Source organism: Ostrea edulis, chromosome 5 (genome assembly GCF_947568905.1).
Source record: "Ostrea edulis chromosome 5, xbOstEdul1.1, whole genome shotgun sequence".
Taxonomy (NCBI): Eukaryota; Metazoa; Mollusca; class Bivalvia; order Ostreida; family Ostreidae; genus Ostrea; species Ostrea edulis.
The window spans coordinates 76,964,611-76,987,286 of NC_079168.1; the positions used below are offsets into that span (position 1 = coordinate 76,964,611).

General features: G+C 35.1%; 1 protein-coding gene across 1 annotated transcript; it reads left to right on the plus strand.

Moving 5' to 3' along the window:
• The first annotated feature begins 5,067 nt into the window (after positions 1 to 5,067).
• LOC125651950 (acidic fibroblast growth factor intracellular-binding protein-like) lies at positions 5,068 to 22,049 on the plus strand. Its single transcript, XM_048880797.2, has 10 exons — positions 5,068 to 5,191; positions 13,330 to 13,528; positions 13,644 to 13,770; positions 14,769 to 14,869; positions 15,594 to 15,727; positions 17,781 to 17,889; positions 20,062 to 20,131; positions 20,803 to 20,889; positions 21,243 to 21,340; positions 21,452 to 22,049. Exons 1-10 carry the CDS (start codon positions 5,110 to 5,112, stop codon positions 21,531 to 21,533), a joined length of 1,089 nt encoding a protein of 362 aa, XP_048736754.2. The 5' UTR covers positions 5,068 to 5,109; the 3' UTR covers positions 21,534 to 22,049.
• The last annotated feature ends 627 nt before the right edge of the window (positions 22,050 to 22,676 follow it).

A 22,676-nucleotide genomic window follows, 5' to 3' on the forward strand; every position in this document is an offset into this window, starting at 1 on the left:
AAATATGCACATTTCTTGTGAAATAGACAACTTATTAGCAGTTCATTTAACAAGATTACTCGGGCTTGGTGCGAACAATGAATTTGTACATTTCCCACAACTATTTTCAGTTCACATTATTTGCGATTTCATCTCGTTTTATTTCATGTTTTTGCATACGATAAACGCCACTGGTATCGGCATCATTAACATTCAAACATTGAACTCAATCCCTGGTTTGGATGCACTGTGAAATCCAATATCTCTTCGATTTACTTGGCATATCTAGCCTAGGTAATATTTCCATCAAGTACTTTTGAAAAAGTGAAGACAACGAACAGCAATCAATCTCCAAATCCATATAAGGAATGTCAAATTAAGATTTGAAGTGAAATTAAAAGTTACCTTTATTATCATGAGTCAAAACAGACTGATTGCACGCAATATCCTTGCATTAAACAGTCTACAAAGACATCAGTTTTGGTCCTAATCAAGCAAGGTAAATCGTACATGAATATATTATGCAATGGTTTCCGCAGCTCTTCCTAGCTTACTAAGTGATAAGTGCTAACTTTCAGATGAATGGTTTTACAATAAACGTTAAGCTGACCCCACTTAGAACTTTACAAAGACCGTCCAGATAGAGTATCACAACGAAATGCGTTATTATGTATTCAAGAAACTTTGTACAACTGACTTTCGACTTAGAAAATTTTATTTGCTACCCAAAATACACATAGAAGGTACCGTATTATAGCAGATTTTATTCGTGGAGTGATATGCTTATTTTAGCAATTCAGTATCATACCTTTAACTTTTTTATAGCAAATATATGCACTCAAAATCAAATGTGTCTACAATCCGATTACCTGTTCTGCAACAAAGATATATCATTTGGGTAAATCTATTTTGACGCACGAGTTGTCTTTCTTATTCTTAGCGGAGATCTATCGTTTAAATAGTTTTCACCATTTAAATTTCTATTAATACAATTTGTACATATGTTACCGACAACAACAGGTTAGGACTTTGAAGAAATGAGCATCTTAAACTTTTTTCAACTTTAAACAAAAAGGTGAAGATAACGAACAGTGATCAATCTCATAATTCCTATAAGGAATACAAAATTAAGAGTTTGGCATACACGAACCCATGGATATACCATAAGAGGGATCAGGTGCCTAGGAGGAGTTAACATCTGCTGTCACACCCGCTATGAGCCCCATATCTTGATCAGATAAACGGAGCAATCTATAGTCAAATCAGTGTGTAAAGAACGGCCTTAAAAATATGTGTCAAACATGTCAGACAGCATTTGACTTAATGAAAGAAAATTCGGTAACTGCGGATTGTCGTGCACTGACAAAGAGCGGATCTTCGTGCATTGATAAAGAACGGGTTGTCGTGCATTGACAAAGAGCGGATCCTCGTGCATTGATAAAGAACGGGTTGTCGTGCATTGACAAAGAGCGGATCCTCGTGCATTGATAAAGAACGGGTTGTCGTGCATTGACAAAGAGCGGATCCTCGTGCATTGACAGAAGCAAATCATGATGAGCGAGAATTAGTACGTAATTTCACAGAATCTTCAAAGTATGATTTAGAAAATCGAGGACTGACATTGGGAAATATGTATGTAGGACTCCAAAGTGCGATGGCCACGCCAAAGTGCGATGGTCTGCGCCAAAGTGCGATGGTCTGTGCCAAAGTCCGATGGTACACATTAATGAACAAACGTACGATGGAGTGGCACACCGAAGTCCGTTAGTTTGTAATCGACGCAGTGTTTTGGTACATAATGTACCAACCGTGCGTTGTTCAATGCAAAATCCATGCAAAATAATAACTTATTTATTTCACTAAACGCACTTCTTTTCAAACGCGAAATCGCATATAATGTTTTGCATTATAGCATTAACCCCCTCCCCCCTCCCCAGGATTTATTACGTGTACATCACAAGTAATAAATGATCATGAATCAAAGCATGCTCGGGCAAAGTAGATATTTCGATAACAATTGTACTTTGCTGTGCTCACTACCCTCACCAACGTAAACCTTGCCCTTGCAATCGTACATGTCCATCTTATTCATCCGTGTCTTCCTACAATATCCCAAAGACGACGGTGTCAGCAGAAAGAACCTTCGTTGGAGCAAATTAACGTTGGATTTCTTCGGTTTGATTTTGAAAGACGTTACGAACGACGTCATAATAACGTGACGTCACAAACGTTAATGAACCCATCGGCGTAGCGTGCCTATAGGAAACCATCGCACTTTGGCGTGACCATCGCACTTTGGAGCGACCATCGCACTTTAGAGTCTTACATATATAATGGAGTTCCTCATCGACAATATCTTCGTAGTCTTTGGTGATCATGACCAGGTCTTCCAACAGTTCGTTTGGGATTCCCATGGGCTCAAAATGTGCTCCTTTATTAGCTGGCCTTTTTTATATTCTTAAGTAGAGTTTATTCAAAGGCTTCTACTTGAGAAACAAAAATGTATTGCTGTTGCCTTTAACTGGACATTGATATCGACGACGTTTTATCTATTAACAATCATAATTTTCATTCATTTGTAGATTCGATATATCCCAGTGAACTCAAAATAAAAAACACCACAGCCTTTCACATCTACTTCGTACTTAAATATTTTATTGAACATTTGCTGTTAATGGCAAACTAACAACTCAACTTGATGACAAATAGGCCGACTTTAGCTCTTCCATCCATATTTGTGCAGCAATATTCCATTATCACCTGCCTATGGTGTCTCTGTCTCTCATATAATTCGATATGCAAGAACTTGTTCTGCGTGTGATCTTTTTTTATCGAGGTAGGTTACTGACAAACAAGTTAATGTTACAAGGGTTTCAACGGTCTCGTTTAAAATCTGCATTTCGCAAATTCTTTGGTCGTTATAACGATTTAGTTTGCCAATTCAACCTCTCATTGGGTCTGTTGCTGTCTGATGTGTATCATACTGATTGTTAGAAGGTTCTTTACCCAGTGATTTTGACTGCAGATTACTCCGTTTACCTGATCGAGATATAGAGCTTACGGCGGGTGTGACCCGTCATCAGGGTATGCTTACTTTTCGCATGCACCTATGTCCAGAGGTCCGTGTTTGCCAAACCCTTAATTTTGTATTCCTTTTAGAAGTTATAAGGTTGATCGCTGTTCTTTTCATGTTCTCGAATATGGACTAGAACCTACGGTTTGGAAGTTTAAAGTCAAATGAAAGCAAGGTCATTCGAATACATCAGAGATACGAAGGTACTCGAATTAGAAAGTTTCGAAAACGGAAATTGGACTTTAAGCATCAAGAAATAACTTCATCTAAACGAAATGTGGATTGATTCATGGATTGTTTAGGGGTTTTTGTTTGTTTTGTTTTTTTGTTTTGTTTTTTTGTTGTTGTTGTTTTTTTTTTGGTGTGTTTTTTGTTGTTGTTGTTTTGTTTTTTGGTTGTTCTTTTGGTAGCAGTTCATCCATTGTTTAGAGGTTTCCTAAATGAAATATGATCGGTTTCCTCTGACGGCTCCCAGTGTGAGTTTACTCTTTTTAGAAAAAAAAACCCCAGAAATGACCTTTAACGTGCCTAGGGGGTAGTGATCCTTAAAATGGGCCCAATTAATGTCTCATCCGACGGAGATTAGAATATGTAAACAAGTAAAAGTTAATCACATTTCATGTATGCATGTACATTTTTTGTATAAGCAATTGTATTATAAAAGTATTCGTATTTTTCTGTAAAAACCCCATTCTTGTAGACATTGTATGACGATATGATTGTCAATATTTGTAAAACATTCCTGCATTGATTGCACATTATTAAAAAGTCTATTTCGTATGGACGTAAAATCACTACATTCTAAAAGGATAGTATGTATAGTAACTGGACACTCACAAGATATACATTCAGACTGAATGTCTCTGTTAAGTATGTAAGAATGTGTCAGTTTGGGATGGCCGACACGTATTCTTGAAATAATCACTTCGTCCTGTCGTTTCAGTCCAAACGTCCACTGTTTGTTTATTTTGAATGGAACAAAGTTTACTTGTGTTGCATAAATCCCAATAGATTTGCCAAAGAGAGTTTATATATAGTTTTATGAATTATTTTAAATCCATATGTAGGCAATTTTACAATATACTGACTGATTCCGTGAGAAATATATATAGACTGTCCACGACCGTCCTCCAGCGAACACGGCTCTGAGTTATCTCGGCTGAGATTCGGCTTGGCTGAATAATTGGTGAAGGCATCAGTCCAATTATTCAGCCAAGCCGAATCTCAGGCTCTGAGCTGCTCTAGCTGCGCCTTGTCAGGTGATGTCACGCGTTCTCCAGGTGTTTCTAGGTCGTCCCCGCTTTCTCTTACCCTGTGGATTCCAAGTCAGGGTCTTGCATGTGGCACTGATGTGGCTCCCTGAAATTTCATTTTTTTTTCTCTCGTGAAAACCTTATAGGAAGCCTCGTGTTCATATCAGACATATGGTTACATGTAATTCGGAGCTATTAACATGAAAAGCACGGGTATGGGTATCTCTCAATATGCAATGAATACATTTCTGTGGGAGGTACCCTGATATTTCAAGGGGTTTTTTTTTATTTAAAAAAAAATTACGGATCTGCGTGTTCATATATAATAAATTTAGACCTATACACATGAGAAGGAACTTCAAATATCACGCTTACAGCTGTAAAACTGTTTTGATGGATGGTAACCTGATATTCTATTTTATATATTACATGCATTGATTAAGAGCTTAGACGGGGAGTGATTTTGGCATCTCAATATATGCCACTAATTTTCAGACATCGTGCTTTTGGAAAATCAGTTACTCTTTCATTATTGCCTTTAAAATATTTTAGACCAAAAGCAGAGGGATGTCGTATAAAAGTGGGCTAGCCCTCGTGAGAGAACATATATTACATATTCCGTTACAGTATTGCTGTATAATAAATGCTCTCTCTCTCTCTCTCTCTCTCTCTCTCTCTCTCTCTCTCTCTCTGGGGGTGGGGGGGTCGATCTTAATGCTGCTTTCCGGAATTTGTTTTTCCATTTTGTGACACCTTCACATATTTAGCGCGCATATTGTATATCCTCTTGTTTTAGACGAAGACATGACAGCCGTTGATGTTTTTGTTGGAAATTACACGTTGATTGACTTTGAACTGTATGACCTGTGGTTAAATGGGTACTCTGGTGAGGATTTATTTCTTTTTCATTTCGTTAGAATTAGCTTTTTAGCGGATTATTTTACTCTGACACTGACAGGGGCGGAGTATCTGGTAGATGTTTATATGGACGATTCTACTTACTTTTGGGGAATGTCAGGTCGCAGGCAGTGGCTAAAATTTCCCCTCTGGACACATTACAATGCGCTTTGTTGTTAATAATATGTTTTACGGCGTGACCGTGTTTGAGGGCGAAGCAAAAAAATTTTGGCATTAGTATGTATATCCAAAACAGAACAAAAACAACCCGAAGTTAGCAGGATTTGATCCGCCTATATATTGAACGCGGGAAATACAACGCAACTGATGTAAACAGTACATTGTGACGTCATATTCAGCGTCGTATTTTTAGCAAATTTACATACATAGCGTCTGAATCACAACAAACATGGCGTTAATGGTGGAGTGATTATATATGATTAAGAAAATAAGATTTACATGCTTTTACGAATTTTTGTAACATCTCAGAACGACGTGAACTAGGGTAGACGAGATTCAAAATGGAGAAGTGACTCATTATTTGCTTTACATGATTTTATCCCCAAGGGTACTAAAACTGTGTATATATCATGCAAATCAATTATTTTCCTATTGATTATGGTATTTTCCTGTTTATTATAATTTTGTTCAATAAAATAAATAAAATTATTGTTGTGACTTGAATTATCTTAATTTAATTAACACTGGAAGTTCAATTTCATCCCTTTCTGGAAGCCATTTTTTGGGACATGGTTAGTGTCACAAACTTTCAACAAAAATCTCCCTTTTATGTCCCAAGTTGTGTCATAATTGTCTGTGATTTTTAAAATATTGGTATTGTGTCTTAAAAAATCATATTTTCAAAAAATTAAATTTTCTTCCGTATTACACGAAATTATCGACTTTAGTAAATGGCTTATTTGACGTGCGAGTCTGTCAATGCCGGCATACAACTTTCACACCTAATTTCTATTCATTAAACCCTCCTTAAGCCGTATTTTGCTTGTAACATTTCGAAAACAACTTGTTTTCTTTATATATGTACAACGGTATGATTATCCAAGGTCTAATTCGAGTATTTTCTCGTTTTGAAAAAGTATATACTAATTATCTGTCCGATTTTCGTGTTACGTGAAATCTACTTTATGCAAATGACATAGAAATGCTATAAATATTCGGGGAAATCCAGTTGCTCAAGCGCAGTCGGTATATCCGGGTCTCTTTTTAACTTAAATACGTCACACTCTTCATCGACAACAATTTCAAGATCAGCACGAAATATGTCTGTCCTAAGAGTTACGTGATGTTACGTGAAGAGATGAGTTACGTGAAAACAGAAAAAAAGTTGGATTTATTTCTGAACAAGTGATTACAAATTCAAAATGACAACATTATACATAAATGTGAGGTCCATGGTAATTAAAAAGAGCAGATTTTTTGTTGGCCAATCAATGGATTTGACTGTTCCCAGAATATATCAAAATTGACAGACATGCTAAAAATAGACACGTAACAATTACAGACATCAAAAACTTAGAGTGGAAAAATACGACTTAAGCGTTTTGAACCGCACAAAATTGTACCAATCATTGCTTTAACTATGAAAATAGAATGTTAAAATTATTGTTTTGTTCTCATATCTGACGGAATCCCATTGTTTTTATATAGATTTTGTGCATCACGTAACAGTTCCAGACATTTCACGCAACTAAATGTTTTTTATCAACACAAAACATTCCCTGTCGCTATATAACTTTATGTGCATTGGTGTTCAAGCACCGATGCTTTACAACATTGTTTGGGTGTTTGTTGTTGGTGGGGGTGTCTATTTTATTGCCCCTCAATTTATTTTACTATACTTTTGTCAATTTTAAAAGCACAAGAAAAAAATTACAGGGGGGGGGGTTGCAGGATACTTTTTTAAAATATAAACCATAGAGAATCTAATGGATGCTCCCTTATTCAATATTATTTCTAAACATTTTTTCCCTTTAAGCCCATAAACAGTGACCAGAATGGTATACATATAAAATGTCAAACATAAAGATTCTATATCATTGTAAATGTGGATCATGTACAATGTAACCCTCAAATGAGTACTGATTTTTCAGATTTTGTTACTCTTGTCCCAATCACTGGAATTATTTCAATCAAAATGTCCAGGATATACATGACTAATGTGTTAGAAAGTGCCCAATTTCAAAAACACTTGTTTCCAGCTCCTTAAATTAGAGATCTTACCATCTGTGCTTGTTAATATTTTGTGTTTTGTATATTTTTGGTTTTCTGTATGTTTCTCAGGTTATTCATACCTGTATCTTGGATATGAGTTAACTGTATCATGCCTCCTTCATATCCTTGGTACTTCTTTATTACATATCTTAGACTTTTAAAATTCTTTAAACATAATGTGAGATTGCCTTACAAAAAAAAAAAAAGAAGAAAAGACAATAAACATGATAAACGTCTGTCTTGTTACGTGATTATATTTCTGATTACTTTGCTTTTTTCCATTTATACCAAATATCTACCACTCACCATGTAGTTTCAAAGATAGATATGGTTTAGCAGCTGTTGTCAAGAATGAAACTATAGCCATCATGTACAACATGTTGACACTATTTTGAAACTGACAGAAATATACTGCTAGTGTCTGCATTTAAGACTATGTTTAACAAGTACGATTACCAAATAAATATAGAAAGTTTAAATACCATTGGATATGTCATAAAAAAGAACACTATTATTTGTCATTATAAAGTATGATACGTGTGAAATAAGTTTCTTGGTTCTTTGTATTAGTTAAAAATTCTTTCTTATGTCTGTCCTGTTACGTGAGTTTTTCGGTACATACAACATGCAAAAAATGGCCTCTAAAATTAAAAATAAAAGTTAAACTATCTTTGCATCATTTTTTCTTGAAAATATAGGTATCATTGATTATAAAACAAGCAATTATAATGCTATAAAGCAAAGTTTAATTTTCACACTGTATGTCCCACCTTCTAAGACGTAAAGCAAATAATCAGTCAAATACATGTCCACGCGATAGTATTCGAATCGACGCCATTAGTACCAAAATTTTCAAATTCCATAGGTATGGTTTAATTTTTCATTGTTTTCCTATATTTTCCTTTTAAACATGTATATACGTGTTACCTATAGGGAGAGCTCCGCTTCACCCTCTAATATCATATATATTGTAGTCTAACAATTATGAAGAGATCTTTAAACAGGTTAGGAACGATAGTTGGTAAAATGGGTAGTAAAAACCGGGCCGGGTCACCTTCGTAAACCGATTTCTTTCGTTTTCTTCGTTGATATATCTTTGCTTGTTTTGAAACTTACACTACAGAATATATTCTTAATGATACATTTAGTCTTCGGTACAAAATTTAGCAAATAATATTACCTATTGATAAAGAATACAATGATTGTATAAAATCTGGTTGGTAAAATGGATAGCGAGACCAGAACACACATTATTGCATATTTTCTGTAAACTATGCACCTACTGCTGAAAACCTTGCATTTTTTCAATTCATGGAGAGTTGAATTTGATACTTAATGCATTATTTGACCATTTCAATGCCTTTTATTTTACTTATCTGCGATTTTTCCAAACCCGGGCCAAGAGGAAACCGGATGCAGTTGACCCGGGCAGGCGTTATTTATTCCGATTTAGTTGCTACTGTTTTTTATTAATTATCCGTAATTGTGAGATCAAAGTGATATCCATTCATAATTAGTAATTGATGGGAAGCTGAATTACGTTCAGGATACATCGAAGATGAAAGTGACAGCTTACACCTTCAGTTTATTCGGAATTTTAATATTCGGCCATGGGTTACCCGTGTTCGGTTTCCTTTTGACCCGGGTTTTAATAAATCGTAAATATCAAACATATAAGACTCACATAACAGGTACTGCAGCATTTTGGAGATGAATTGTCATAATATTTATCTAAATTATGTCTAGTTTCATTGTTGTGTAACATATATCAATTGTAATCACAGAAAAATCTGTATTTTTTCTCGCTACCCATTTTACCAACCTGAAATAAACAATTGTTGATATTTTCACAGTGAAGCAAAATTATGCCGTAATTTTTGTAGCAAAGACCCAATGTATCTTCCAGATTAAGATGAAGAAGTTTCACATCAAACGAAAATAAAGTAACGAAGAAAACTAAAAAATTTGGATTACCAAGGTGACCCGGCCCAGTTTTTACTTCCCCCTATGACGAGATCCCTCTCTAGCGAGAGTAAATATACATGTATTTCGTGCAACCGAGAAAAACACTGGGAGGAGTACATCTATTCATACTTCACGTGAAAAAGGGGAAAAAGTGCTAAGATACCCGGTATTACTACCATAGGAACCAGTAATTTTGTCTGTAATATAATAATAGTACAGGTACAGGTCTAACCACCCTCCTAATAAGAAACACAAATTTATTACAGATGAAATTACTGGTTCCTGTGCTACTACAAATATAAAAACCAAAACAAAAGTACACATGATTTACATTGGATTTCAACCCCTTTCCTTCTAACACAGCAACATTGATAGGAATTTTCTTGACTGTTTTGAATTTTACAGACTAGTTGTGCCACGTTGAGTGCATATCGCACTTATTACTTATTCAGTAGTGCACAGGATTTGTCATCATTTTCAATCAAAGCAATGAAATGCCTGTTTATGGTAATGTTTATATTTTTGCTCTAAAAAAGTGATAATCGCATTTTAGCAAGTAGATCTCACTAAACAAAATGCGATAGGGGAAGTGTTTCCAACCTGTTAAATGGTTTATATGCCTTCAAAGATTACTGCAAGGGATTTCTTGGGATAGAAAATAAAGAAATCTAATTCTTTACCCACAATATGTTGGCAAAAGTGGGTTAGTTATTGTGTTAAAGAAAATCACTTGAGAATTTAATCATTGAAGTATAGGGCTGTCACTGTTCCGGGTCAGTTCAGTATTTTTTAATTCGGGTTTAGATATTTCGGTTAGGGTCTGTATAGCAATTTCAAAACTCTAATACAAAGTTAAAATCAAAAACATTTATTGTATTATGTTACAATAATTACTTGCAAACGTTGACTCTGGTTTAGACTTGACATCCATGGTACTAGAAACAACATTGTCACTTCTACTTTTGTCATTGACTATGTTGATCCTGTAGCATATTCTAAATGTGTCTGACATATCTTACATAATGTCATTGTTTTTTCCACAATGCCATCATTTAACAAATTAATCAAAATAAAGCCACATTTGAGAATTTTGATGTCATTTTGTTTAAACAGATTTATAGTAATGATTCTATCGTAAAACCAGACATGAAACGAAATACGGGAAAATGGAACCGCATCCAACCCAAACATCACGACCCGCGGTTTTCAGGTATTTCGGGTACCTGTTGCAGCCCTAAAGAGGTACTATGTTGTAAATGAAACTGTATTGATGCTAATGAACTTGATGGTATTGACTTACTTGACTTAGTTCCTTCTCTCCTCCTGGAGAATAGGGCCTCTTATAACACAAGATCCTGCACTATGTCACATGGGTGTTGCCTTAAGAGTTCTATCTCCCCGTGATTGGATATTTCTTTGCATGTATTTGGTTTCGTAATCGTGTCTTTTATTACAGTGTAGGGTGATTGGCCCTGCGACCATTTTGCTACCTGCAGGAATCGGGTTTTTCTGTCGGGGGGCTCGTTCCCTTAGATGACCGCATTTGCTGACGAACTCCATCTGTCCGGATTTTCTGGGTTTACTCCCATAGTCTTTTCCTTCCCCATATTGTATTTTACCCACAAGACAATGGAGCTATTTGGCCCATAGCTGGGGGCTTGGTTTGCAGACGTCAGGGCATATCCACACGTTGGTGGGCCTTGCACGTCGTGCATCTAGGGACCAAGTCTCCTCCGAGTCCTTGGAGCTCAAGCCTGGGTCCTTACGGTGCCCAGTTTCCATCTGTCACCACAGGGAGGAAATCTGCATAGGGCTTGTTGTGGAGAGGCAGTGTACTGGCTCTCTTTTCACATATCTGTTAGCCAGCGGTGGAACTGTAAGCGAGAGGTAACAAGTAACATGTACGCTAAGTACCACACAAGTCTCTTCACACAACCTTGGACAGATACTTGCTGGTGTTACTGATACTAAATGTGATGTGCTATATGCCTTCAAACCTCTAAATTGAATTGACCAGCATGACACAGAGCAACCTGTAACACAATAGATAGTGACCAATCAAATACAGTGGCAGATCTAGATAGGGGTAGATAGTGACCAGTCAAGTACAGTGGCAGATCTAGATAGGGGTAGATAGTGACCAGTCAAGTACAGTGGCAGATCTAGATAGGGGGTTATAAAGGTTATAAATGCACACATTAACTCACACACACACACCAGTTGAATATTTTTATCAAAAATAGCCACATTTTGGTTCTTTTTCCATTTTGGGGGCTGAAAATCAGGGTTCCAACTTCGACTGAATACCTTAGGGGCCAAGTGGGCCCCTGAATAAGAAATTCTGTTAGCCCACATGAAATTTCAGTAGCCCACAGCGACACATATCATGAAATTGAATAACATGGGGGTTTTTTTTACAAGAAAAAAGAAACATCAGGTCACATTGCAATTTATTTAAAAAATTAAAATATCAATATTTAAATTCTGTTTCCTTCTCCGTAATTCTTTTAAATACCTCTCTCATTTCGTCAACCTAGCAACTTTATGATCTTCGCGGCGTCTGACTTTAACACACGTTTCTTCAGACTTTTTATGTTATTTCAAAATTTCTCAGCTTTACGATGCTGTCAAGTTTATAATTTGGGCAAGCAGTCACAATGACTGGACCATTCGTGTCATGTTTTGTACACACAGCACGTCATCCCCTTTTTGCCGTCATCGAGCCATATTCTCCCCTTCTTTCCACTTTGGTTAAAAGCAGACGCTTTCTTTTCATTTGAAGTAACCCTTGTGTTGTTCAACTTCTGGTTTAAATACATTTTGGAAGGTTTGATACCCCAGGAATCATGAATGTCTCGCCAAGTGGCAAAACCTCAACCGGAAATTGAACTTCAATTATAATAGGACTCGGATCGGTCGGAAAGAAAAATGTTGATCGGACAATTACGGTCGCCAAGTGGGCGACGAGAACGAAAATTTTGGGTGCCCACAAGCAAAGTTTAGTCGCCAATGCGAGTGGGCGAGCGGTAATTTGGAACCCTGGAAAAGATACAAACTTGGGTTGCAACCCCACCCCATCCCTTGAACATTTTTTGTATCCACCACTGGATTATTACATGGCCTGGATTTCTCTAAAGAAACTTCAATTTAAATTTGGACTTAAGTCTGAGATTTTGCTCAAATTTTGACAACTCAAATAAAAGAAAACTCAAACTTAAGTTTGAGGTATTTTTTTGAGAAATCCAAGCCTCATCTCAACAATTTACTAAAATATGACAATCACTCAGTTTCTAGTTTCTGATGAAATGGATTACTTCTTTCACTAATGTTAACACTTCACAGACAGGCATTCATGTAATTTGTACAACAAGGCAGGACTAAGGAAGTTTAGGAATCAGAATTTCTGATAAAATTTTGATACACCTAGGAAGACCATGTGGCATTGTCTTTGACTGATATCGATTTATAAATGTACTAAAGATGCTTCAACAGAGTTTGTGTGATACCTTTTTGGTGGTCAGACAGGTTCAATTGTCATTGGCCAGAGAGCTCAGCTGGTAGAACACCAGACTAGAAATTCAGGAGACACAGGTTCAAATCCTGGTCTGATCTGTTTATCTCCCTTCCTCTTACATGTATGGGGCCTCCATGGCCGAGTGGTTAGAGCATCGCGCTCAAAATCACACGGCCTCTCACCTCTGGTCGGTGCGGGTTTGAATCCCGCTCGCGCCGGTAAGTAAGAAAGTTTCCCAGTTTACTTTCGGAAGGTCAATGGTCTCTTCTCAGGTACATTGTATCTGGGTTCTCTCTTCCACCAACATAAACTGGGCACCACTATATAACTGAAAAATTGTTGAATGTGGCGAAAAACATAAAAAATCAATCAATCAAATCAATCTTACATGTACACTTCTATATGAATTGTTTTAGTGCATGATGCAGCACTGTTCCTTCAGAAGAGTGGGGTTCTACAGAAGGCAGATGTTTCCATGGAGATCGTGTTCAGTGATATTCAAGATCAGTACAGGTTGTTCACCAGTTTTGAGAAACTTCTAAAATCACCACCAAAGCTGATGGACCAACAAATTTACCAGATGGGAACTGATTTGCAGAAGCGTGTCATTGAAAGGCAAGTGTCCACTATAACTTATAATGTATAAATGTGTTCATGCAGCCCTCCTAAAAATGTTCAAAGCTTACTGAATTTTGAATAATTGTGTGAATTTGAGGACGTTCTGTTGTAGGTATTATCGGTTTGATTCGGTGGTCGTCAGGGAAATACTTGGTAAGAAATTGTCCTCCAGAAATAGAAAAGACATGGATGACGTCAGTGAGAAGACTAGAATCCCACTCCGCAGCTGCAGGAGACAGGTCAGATGTTTTGTTCATGTTTGTATGTGTGATCGATCTAGAGATGTTGAATTAGATGTTCATGTGTGTATGTGTGATAGAGATGTTGAATTAGATGTTCATGTGTGTATGTGTGATAGAGGTGTTGAATTAGATGTTCATGTGTGTATGTGTGATAGAGATGTTGAATTAGATGTTCATGTGTGTATGTGTGATAGAGGTGTTGAATTAGATGTTCATGTTTGTATGTGTGATAGAGATGTTGAATTAGATGTTCATGTGTGTATGTGTGATAGAGATGTTGAATTAGATGTTCATGTGTGTATGTGTGATAGAGGTGTTGAATTAGATGTTCATGTGTGTATGTGTGATAGAGATGTTGAATTAGATGTTCATGTGTGTATATGTGATAGAGGTGTTGAATTAAATGTTCATGTTTGTATGTGTGATAGAGATGTTGAATTAGATGTTCATGTGTGTATGTGTGATAGAGGTGTTGAATTAAATGTTCATGTTTGTATGTGTGATAGATCTAGAGATGTTGAATTAGATGTTGACATGTGTATGTGTGATAGAGATGTTGGATTAAATATTCATGTTTGTATGTGTGATAGATTGATTGATTGATTATATCTTGCTTAACGTCTCGCTCGAGAATTTTTCACTCATATGGAGACATCACCTAGACCGGTGAAGGGCTTCAAATTTAGGCCTTTGCTCGGCGCTTACGGCCATTGAGCAGTGAGGGTTCTTTAGTGTGCCACACCTACTGTTACACGGGACTTCCGTTTTTAAGGTCATCTTCGAGGACCCGTGACATTCACACCTGATGCTGAGCATTTGGTGATGGAACTGTCACTACCTGTTTAATGAATTAGGTGTGTCGCAGTTGTAATAATTTAAAACATTTATTAAGAACAAAATTATGTTTTGTAGTCTTCTGAGATACTGCGTAAATCACCATTCAATAGTTGATTACAATGAAGTAATTACATGATTACAATGATTTTTTATTACAGTTTGACAATCTGAAACGAGTATTTAAGACAGTAGAAGACATGATGGGATCGCTAGTGGAAAACATTAAGACTCACTATCTGCTATCTGAGGATCTGGCCAGGTAGTCAAACTAAAAAAAAACTCCAATCAAAGTACTGAAAGTACAGGTAGTTATACTCAAAACTCCAATCAAGTACAGAAAGTACAAGTAGTCTAAATCAAAACTCCAATCAAAGTACTGTAAGTACAGGTAGTCTAAATCAAAATTCCAGATAAAGTACTGAAATTATAGGTAGTCTAAATCAAAATTCCAGACAAAGTACTGAAAGTATAGGTAGTCTAAATCAAAGGACTGAAAATACAGATATAGGTCTAAATCAAAACTCCAATCAAAGTACAGAAAGTACAGGTAGTCTGAATCAAAATTCCAGTCAGTATACTGAAAGTACAGGTAGTCTAAATCAAAACTCAAAAAAAAAAAACCACTGAAACACTTACCACTGTCCAGTTGTCTGAATCTTTTGTAAAATTATCAAGCAGATACTGTAATTATTGCATGTCAATTTTCATCCTTTGTGAAGATGCTAGTTCATTTGTTCTAATAAAATTAAGTAATTCATCATTTCTCTGTGCTTTAGAAGAGACAGAAATTAAAGGCATTAAATTGCATTCTGAATATAGGTACATGTGTCAGTTTGAAAATATTTATGAAGTATAAGATGTATTGTTTGATATCATTTTGTAGAGAATTCGATAACATAGGTAATGTTTGAGGATTAAAGACCAATAGAAATTTGTTCTCAATATCTTCACTCCTGAATTTTGTATATATTTCATGTTTACAGGCAGTATGCAGCTATTGTCTTCATTGCTAACAACAGATTTGAAACTGGAAAGAAAAGGCTCAGTCACTTAACATTTGAGGATTTTGTATTCTGTGCAAATCAGATGATCACCAACTGGTCATACAGCTCAGCAGGTAAGGAGAAAGTGGACTTCAAGTGTTGTAAATATAGAATTACACAAGTACATATTTAATGGTTCCCTATAAATATGTCTCTGTTGGTAAGGAGAAAGTGGACTTCAAGTGTTGTAAAGGCCCATAAATTCAAGGCAAAGAACGAGGGGGCACCACTTTTCTTTACTATTTTAGAATTCAAATAGAAAATTTGCAAAAAGCAATCAATGCACCACCCCACCCCCTAGCAACTCTACAATTTATTCATACAGGTCTTTGCTGTGTAATGAAATGAGAGATATACAAAGAATTCCAAGAATGTGGTTTATTTGTGTTTGTAGATTGTAATGTTATTTGTGGTTGTAGATTGAATTGTTTATTTGTGTTTCTACATTGTAAGGTTTATTTGTGTTTGTAGATTGTAATGTTTATTTGTACATTGTAAGGTTTATTTGTGTTTGTACAGTGTAATGTTTATTTATGTTTGTAGATTGTAATGTTTATTTGTGTTTGTAGATTGAAAGGTTTATTTGTGTTTATACATTATAATGTTTATTTGTAGATTGTAATGTTTATTTGTGTTTGTAGATTGTAAGGTTTATTTGTGTTTGTAGATTGAAAGGTTTATTTGTGTTTATACATTATAATGTTTATTTGTAGATTGTAATGTTTATTTGTGTTTGTAGATTGTAAGGTTTATTTGTGTTTGTACATTGTATTGTTTATTTGTGTTTGTAGATTGAAAGGTTTATTTCTGTTTATACATTATAATGTTTATTTGTAGATTGTAATGTTTATTTGTGTTTGTAGATTGTAAGGTTTATTTGTGTTTGTACATTGTAATGTTTATTTGTGTTTGTACATTGTAATGTTTATTTGTACATTGTAATGTTTATTTGTGTTTGTAGATTGTAAGGTTTATTTGTGTTTGTACATTGTAATGTTTATTTGTGTTTGTAGATTGTAATGTTTATTTGTACATTGTAATGTTTATTTGTGTTTGTAGATTGTAATGTTTATTTGTGTTTGTAGATTGTAAGGTTTATTTGTGTTTGTACATTGTAATGTTTATTTGTGTTTGTACAACTGCGTACACATCATGAGAGAGAGAGAGAGAGAGAGAGAGAGAGAGAGAGAGAAGTTAAAATATTTGTACCTCAAAAATAACTGCATTATATATTCAATCAGCATCATAATGTCCATTCAATCAAATTTAAAGTCCCTTTTGACTTTCAGATCGATTATCACTTTAATGAACATCATATATGTACATGTAGTAGATGGATTAGGATATTCTTTGCTATCAGTAGCATTTACCATATATACCAGTCGAAAACAACAACAAACAAGAGGCCCATGGGCCACATCGCTCACCTGAGTCACCTTGGCCCATATCTAAAGACTTTCCATATATATTTGCATGTAAAACCTTAGTCCCTATTATAACCCAAACTACCCTTTGCAAACTTGAATCTACACAATGTCAGAAAGCTTTCATGTAAATGTCAACTTCTTTGGCCCAATGGTTCTTGAGAAGAAGATTTTTAAAGATTTTTCCTATATATTTGTATGTAAAACTTTGATCCCCTATTGTGGCCCCATCCAACCCCAGGGGCCCATGTTTTGAACAAACTTGAATCTGCATTATGTCAGGAAGCTTTCATGTAAATCTCAGCTTTTCTGGCTTAGTGGTTCTTGAGAAGAAGATTTTTAAAGTTTTTCCCTATATATTTGTGTGTAAACTTTGATCCCCCCTTGGGGCCCCATCTTATCCCCGGGGGCCATGATTTGAACAAACTTGAATCTGCACTATGTCAGAAAGCTTTCATGTAAAAATCAGCTTTTCTGGCTCAGTGGTTCTTGAGAAGAAGAAGGTTTATTTGTGTTTGTACATTGTAATGTTTATTTGTGTTTGTAGATTGTAAGGTTTATTTGTGTTTGTACAGTGTAATGTTTATTTGTGTTTGTAGATTGTAAGGTTTATTTGTGTTTGTACAGTGTAATGTTTATTTTTGTTTGTAGATTGTAATGTTTATTTGTGTTTATACATTGTAATGTTTATTTGTGGTTGTAGATTGTAAGGTACATGAAGACATGGATGTTGATTTGGATAGAAGATTTCTGCAGGATCTCAGAGAACTCAAAATGATATCGGAAAAAGAAGTTTTGGATGAACACAAAGGGTATGATTTTATTGGATTTACCAATGTTAAAAGTAGCCCACAATATTTTGCTGTTTTAGAGACATCTACAATATTCCACACTAGGATATGAACTTACTTACAGCAAGCCATGATTACAAAAACACACTTATAATGAATTAACAATTATATTGAAGTGCTTTTCATTCCTCTCATTGACAATTCTAAAGAATAACGCATATAATGAATTACACATATTTCAAGGTAAAATAGGACATCATGGTTGCTTCGCTATAACCATGTTTTACTATACATATTTGCTTAGTATTCACGCTTAGGGGGAAAAAAATTAAAAACTATTATAAATTTGATCAAATTTTTTGTCATATTGTGTTTTGTTCAAATGTAATTGTATTTATTATGATTTTGAAAGATATATATGTATTGTTGTTTTCATTGGCTCATTTTCATGTAGTATGTACAAAATGAATACAATTACTATTCTATAAATTTGTTCTATTTGTACTATTCTATAAATCTGTTTATGAAATGGCTAATATATGTTTTCAAACCCGAGGGCGCATATGACATCACACATAATGGCGCGTAAACTAGCGAACGAAAATATGCATATCGCAAGATTTGAATTTCATCGCTTTCAAACTTGAAAACTATGTAAAATATTTCATTTAAAACACATTTAAAGTAGTTTTAGGCATAAAAAGAGTTAATTTTGCTGAAAAAATGAAAAAGTTTAGAAACATGCGTTGTGTCCTTTAAGGGATGATAAACTGAAGAGAATCATGGTAGAAGATTCGTTTTGTCTGATTCACAAAATAAGTGCCAAATATTCAGACATTTTTGTCTAACCTAAGCCAACGTCTCAAGCGAGCTTTTCTGATTAAAAGTTGTTTGTTGTTGTCATCATATGCATTTTTCACAATTTCATCTTCTTCTGCAGAACCACTGGGCCAATTTCAACCAAACTTGGCATAAAGTAGCCATGTGTAAAGGAGATTCATGTTTGTTTATATGAAGAGTCACCCCCATTATAAAGGGAATATTATCAATAAAAGTCAAAAATGGGGTGGGGTCATTTGAAAATATTTTCCTCAAGAACCATTGGCCAGAAAAGATGAAATATCTGTGAAGTAAATTTTAAAACATTGATTACAAGAGTAGGGGTCCTCACAAATTGATGGTAATAGGCAAACATTCTCAAGGGTTTTTTTCTTCAAATTATAGAACCAAGGGTTAAGGTGGGGCTAACATTGGGTATCATTTTATAGTGTTCATTATAGTAATACATTAATATAGAGGGGGGAAATATGGCCATGTTCTGTAGATTCAAGTGCAGTTAAACCATGACTCAATGGGGTTAAATCTATCAAGGGAAGAAAATCATTCTAAAAGATGAACAGTGGGGCCAATATGACTCGGGTGAGCAATGTGGTCCATGGGTCTCTTGTTTAGAATATAATTACCAACTCTGAAATTTTTTGAAAATTGAATTACAGAACCATGATATATACAGGAATAGGATTTGGAAACCCCGCTGTAATGTGGTCAATTTGAATTAGGACAGTATATGATCACAGACTTCTTGTTTCCCATAAAACTAAAAAAAAACAAGCTGTGCCTTAAAAAGACTAGATTTAATTCTATGTCTGAAAGGAGACAATGTCCAGTACAGTTTGATGTGATCATTCTCTAAGATTTACAGAGATTTAGACTTAGCACAACATCAAAAGTGTCTTTTCTCAATTTTACTCTTATCTAATTAAAATGCTAATTTGTCTGAACATTTTTCTTTCAGAAAACATAGAGCTCAGAGTTGGACAAACTAAATGTTTCTGTCACTTCTGTGGACTGGGAAAATAAATCTACAGCATTAGTGTATCCAAGCTGCAGCTCCATGTTTTCTTGAAGGAAAACTACAAAAAATAGCCATTATATGTCAAAATATTTCAAATGTGGCAATAAAATGTCATCTTTGCGATGTCTAGGCATATCTTGGTCAAATTAAGATTTACAATTAAAATGCATCCCCTGCAAAAAAAAATGCAATTTGGAAACAAAAGCATTGCTGCAAATTTTAGTAGGCAAATAAAAGCTCTTGTCATATATAGATCAGATAGCTGTTCTATTTCCGGATCATTAAAGTGGGTCCTTACAGATAGATCACTAACTTTATACAATGTTTGAAATATTCAGACAGGTGATTAGTCATCTCAAGCAGGCCTTGTCCAAGAAATCCAGACATATGGTAGAGGAATCTTTTAAGGTAGGGGGTCTGCCATCACGCTGTACAGATTGACTATCATTTAACATTTACCAGTATTTATTACCAATATCTATCAGCGAATGCCTTTGTCTGCTGTGCCTCCGTCTCTCTCATATTAGCATCTAGTTGTTCATCGTGATGCGAATGAATAGCAGTCTCCAAGTTTTTATATGTGTTATGCTATGTTTATGCACATACATATTTTTATATGTGTTATGCTATTTTTATGCACATACATATTTTTATTAGCTGCAGAACTGTAGCTCTCTGAAAAAATATTTTGACATGTCAAAATATTTTTTCAGAGAGCTACAGTTCTGCAGCTATATTTTTATAAGTGTTATGCTATGTTTATGCACATACATATTTATATATGTGTTATGCTATGTTTATACACATACATATTTTTATATGTGTTATGCTATGTTCATGCACATACATATTTTTATATGTGTTATGCTATGTTCATGCACATACATATTTTTATATGTGTTATGCTATGTTTATGCAAATACATATTTTTATATGTGTTATGCTATGTTTATTCACATACATATTTTTATATGTGTTATGCTATGTTTATGCACATACATATTTGCCTGAATTCATTTTGAATGAGATTGATAATGCACGTAAAAAAAAATTATTTTGAAATTGATTATCTGTTTAAGAATTGTTCTAAGGCCATTATAAGCATAGCATGTGGACTGAATCACAGCAAGGACGCTCGAGATATCTTCCTGGACTTAGTGGAGAAGGTCAGTTGGATGCATACATGTAAAGTTTCAATATAATCTATGTATTCAACATGCAGTATTAAGTTAAATTTTGACAATGCTAAAATAAATACACATACAACATCGTGTTCAGCCAGAAAGGTTATATGAAGTGTATGCAATATCACACAAGATTATAGTTACTGAATTCTTCAAATGACCCAAAATTCACATCATCATATATTACCATGGTTTGGGAGCATGTGGGCCCAAAACTGTGGTTTGCAGCAATGCAATGCAGCTTTAGAGTTTTAATTAAAATCATATTCATACAATGTCTTGTAAATCTCATTATTGACTTTACTTTTATTTTGCCCCACCCCCACCCCTCACAGGTGACAGAGCCCTGCCTATCTCTGGGTATGACAGCGCCTGACATGGAAACATTCCTCGGTGCTTACAAGGACGCCATTATCAAAATGGATGTGTTCAGGTAAACATAAAGAAAGCAATGATATTCAAAATAGTCGGAGATGTTTTTTTTTTTAATTTCTTTGCATGCTGTAGATTTGTTTTTTACTGCTGAGAATTTCACTAATTGCAGACATCAGCCACACATGTTAGCGGTATGGGATAGATACATGCGGACTTTGATTCTATGTGTGCTACAAATTTTCCACACCTGAGAGTTTTATGGGCAGTGACGTACCTGTGTAAAGTTACTGTACTGGTCACTCCAGTTTAAACCGGAAGTCGTGACCATTAATATCTGCTGGACAGCAACTCGGCATTGTCTGATACCATCACAGTGCATAGAGCTGGGGACATTCTCAGGACTTGATTTGTTTTTAAGTATGATACTTAAAAGTCAAACAAATTTTATGTCGCTCTTCGTTGGTCGTTTTGTGTATTTATCATTATCCCCTGTTGGTTGTTGAGCCTTTAGGGAAATGTTTCTGATGGATTGGTGACGTATGAAGACGTTAATTTGTTTATTGACTTATATAAATCATGACAGCCACCAGGCAAATTCATCCGATCAGAACTGATGATTTTAGGTCATTGGTTTTTGTTTTTGTTGTTTAAGATATACTGCGTGCTGATTCTGAAGTAATTGTATTACTGTCTTTTATATCACTATCTTTATTGAGCGTCTGTGTGTATATGATGCAACTTTATTTATTAAAACAGCGGGCTTGAAACTAGAAGACTTTGTATTTCTTATTCGAAACAGTTTTTAAAAGTAGAAAATTTAAAAGTTTAGTTAACGAGCAACACATCAAAATTTAAAAAAAAAATGTAATTTGTACAATATTTTACTCTGATATACGGAATGATCAATTCGCTTTCGGAGCTCAAGTGCCGTCTTGTATAAAATGAAACACCCTACGTTAATTCGAATGTATCACTACTAATATGTACATTTCTCACTACATGTAATATGTACATTTCTCACTACATGTAATATGTACATTTCTCACTACATGTAATATGTACATTTCTCACTGCATGTAATATGTACATTTCTCACTAATATGTACATTTCTCACAACATGTAATATGTACATTTCTCGTGTTTTTGCCCTCGATATCGTTCCCAAATGAAATGTTTCCTCATGAATGTGAACGATGTGCGTATGAATCTTGATCAACATAGTGCGACTATTTTAACGGCTGAGAATTCTTTAACACAAATGGAAATAGAATGCAGATATAAGAAATGAATTTCATTTCTGAAAGAAAAAAACCAACAACGATTCACGCCGGCACACTTTCCATGAGGCGCAAACACGCTTCACGAAATATACAGGCGCAAACACGCTTCACGA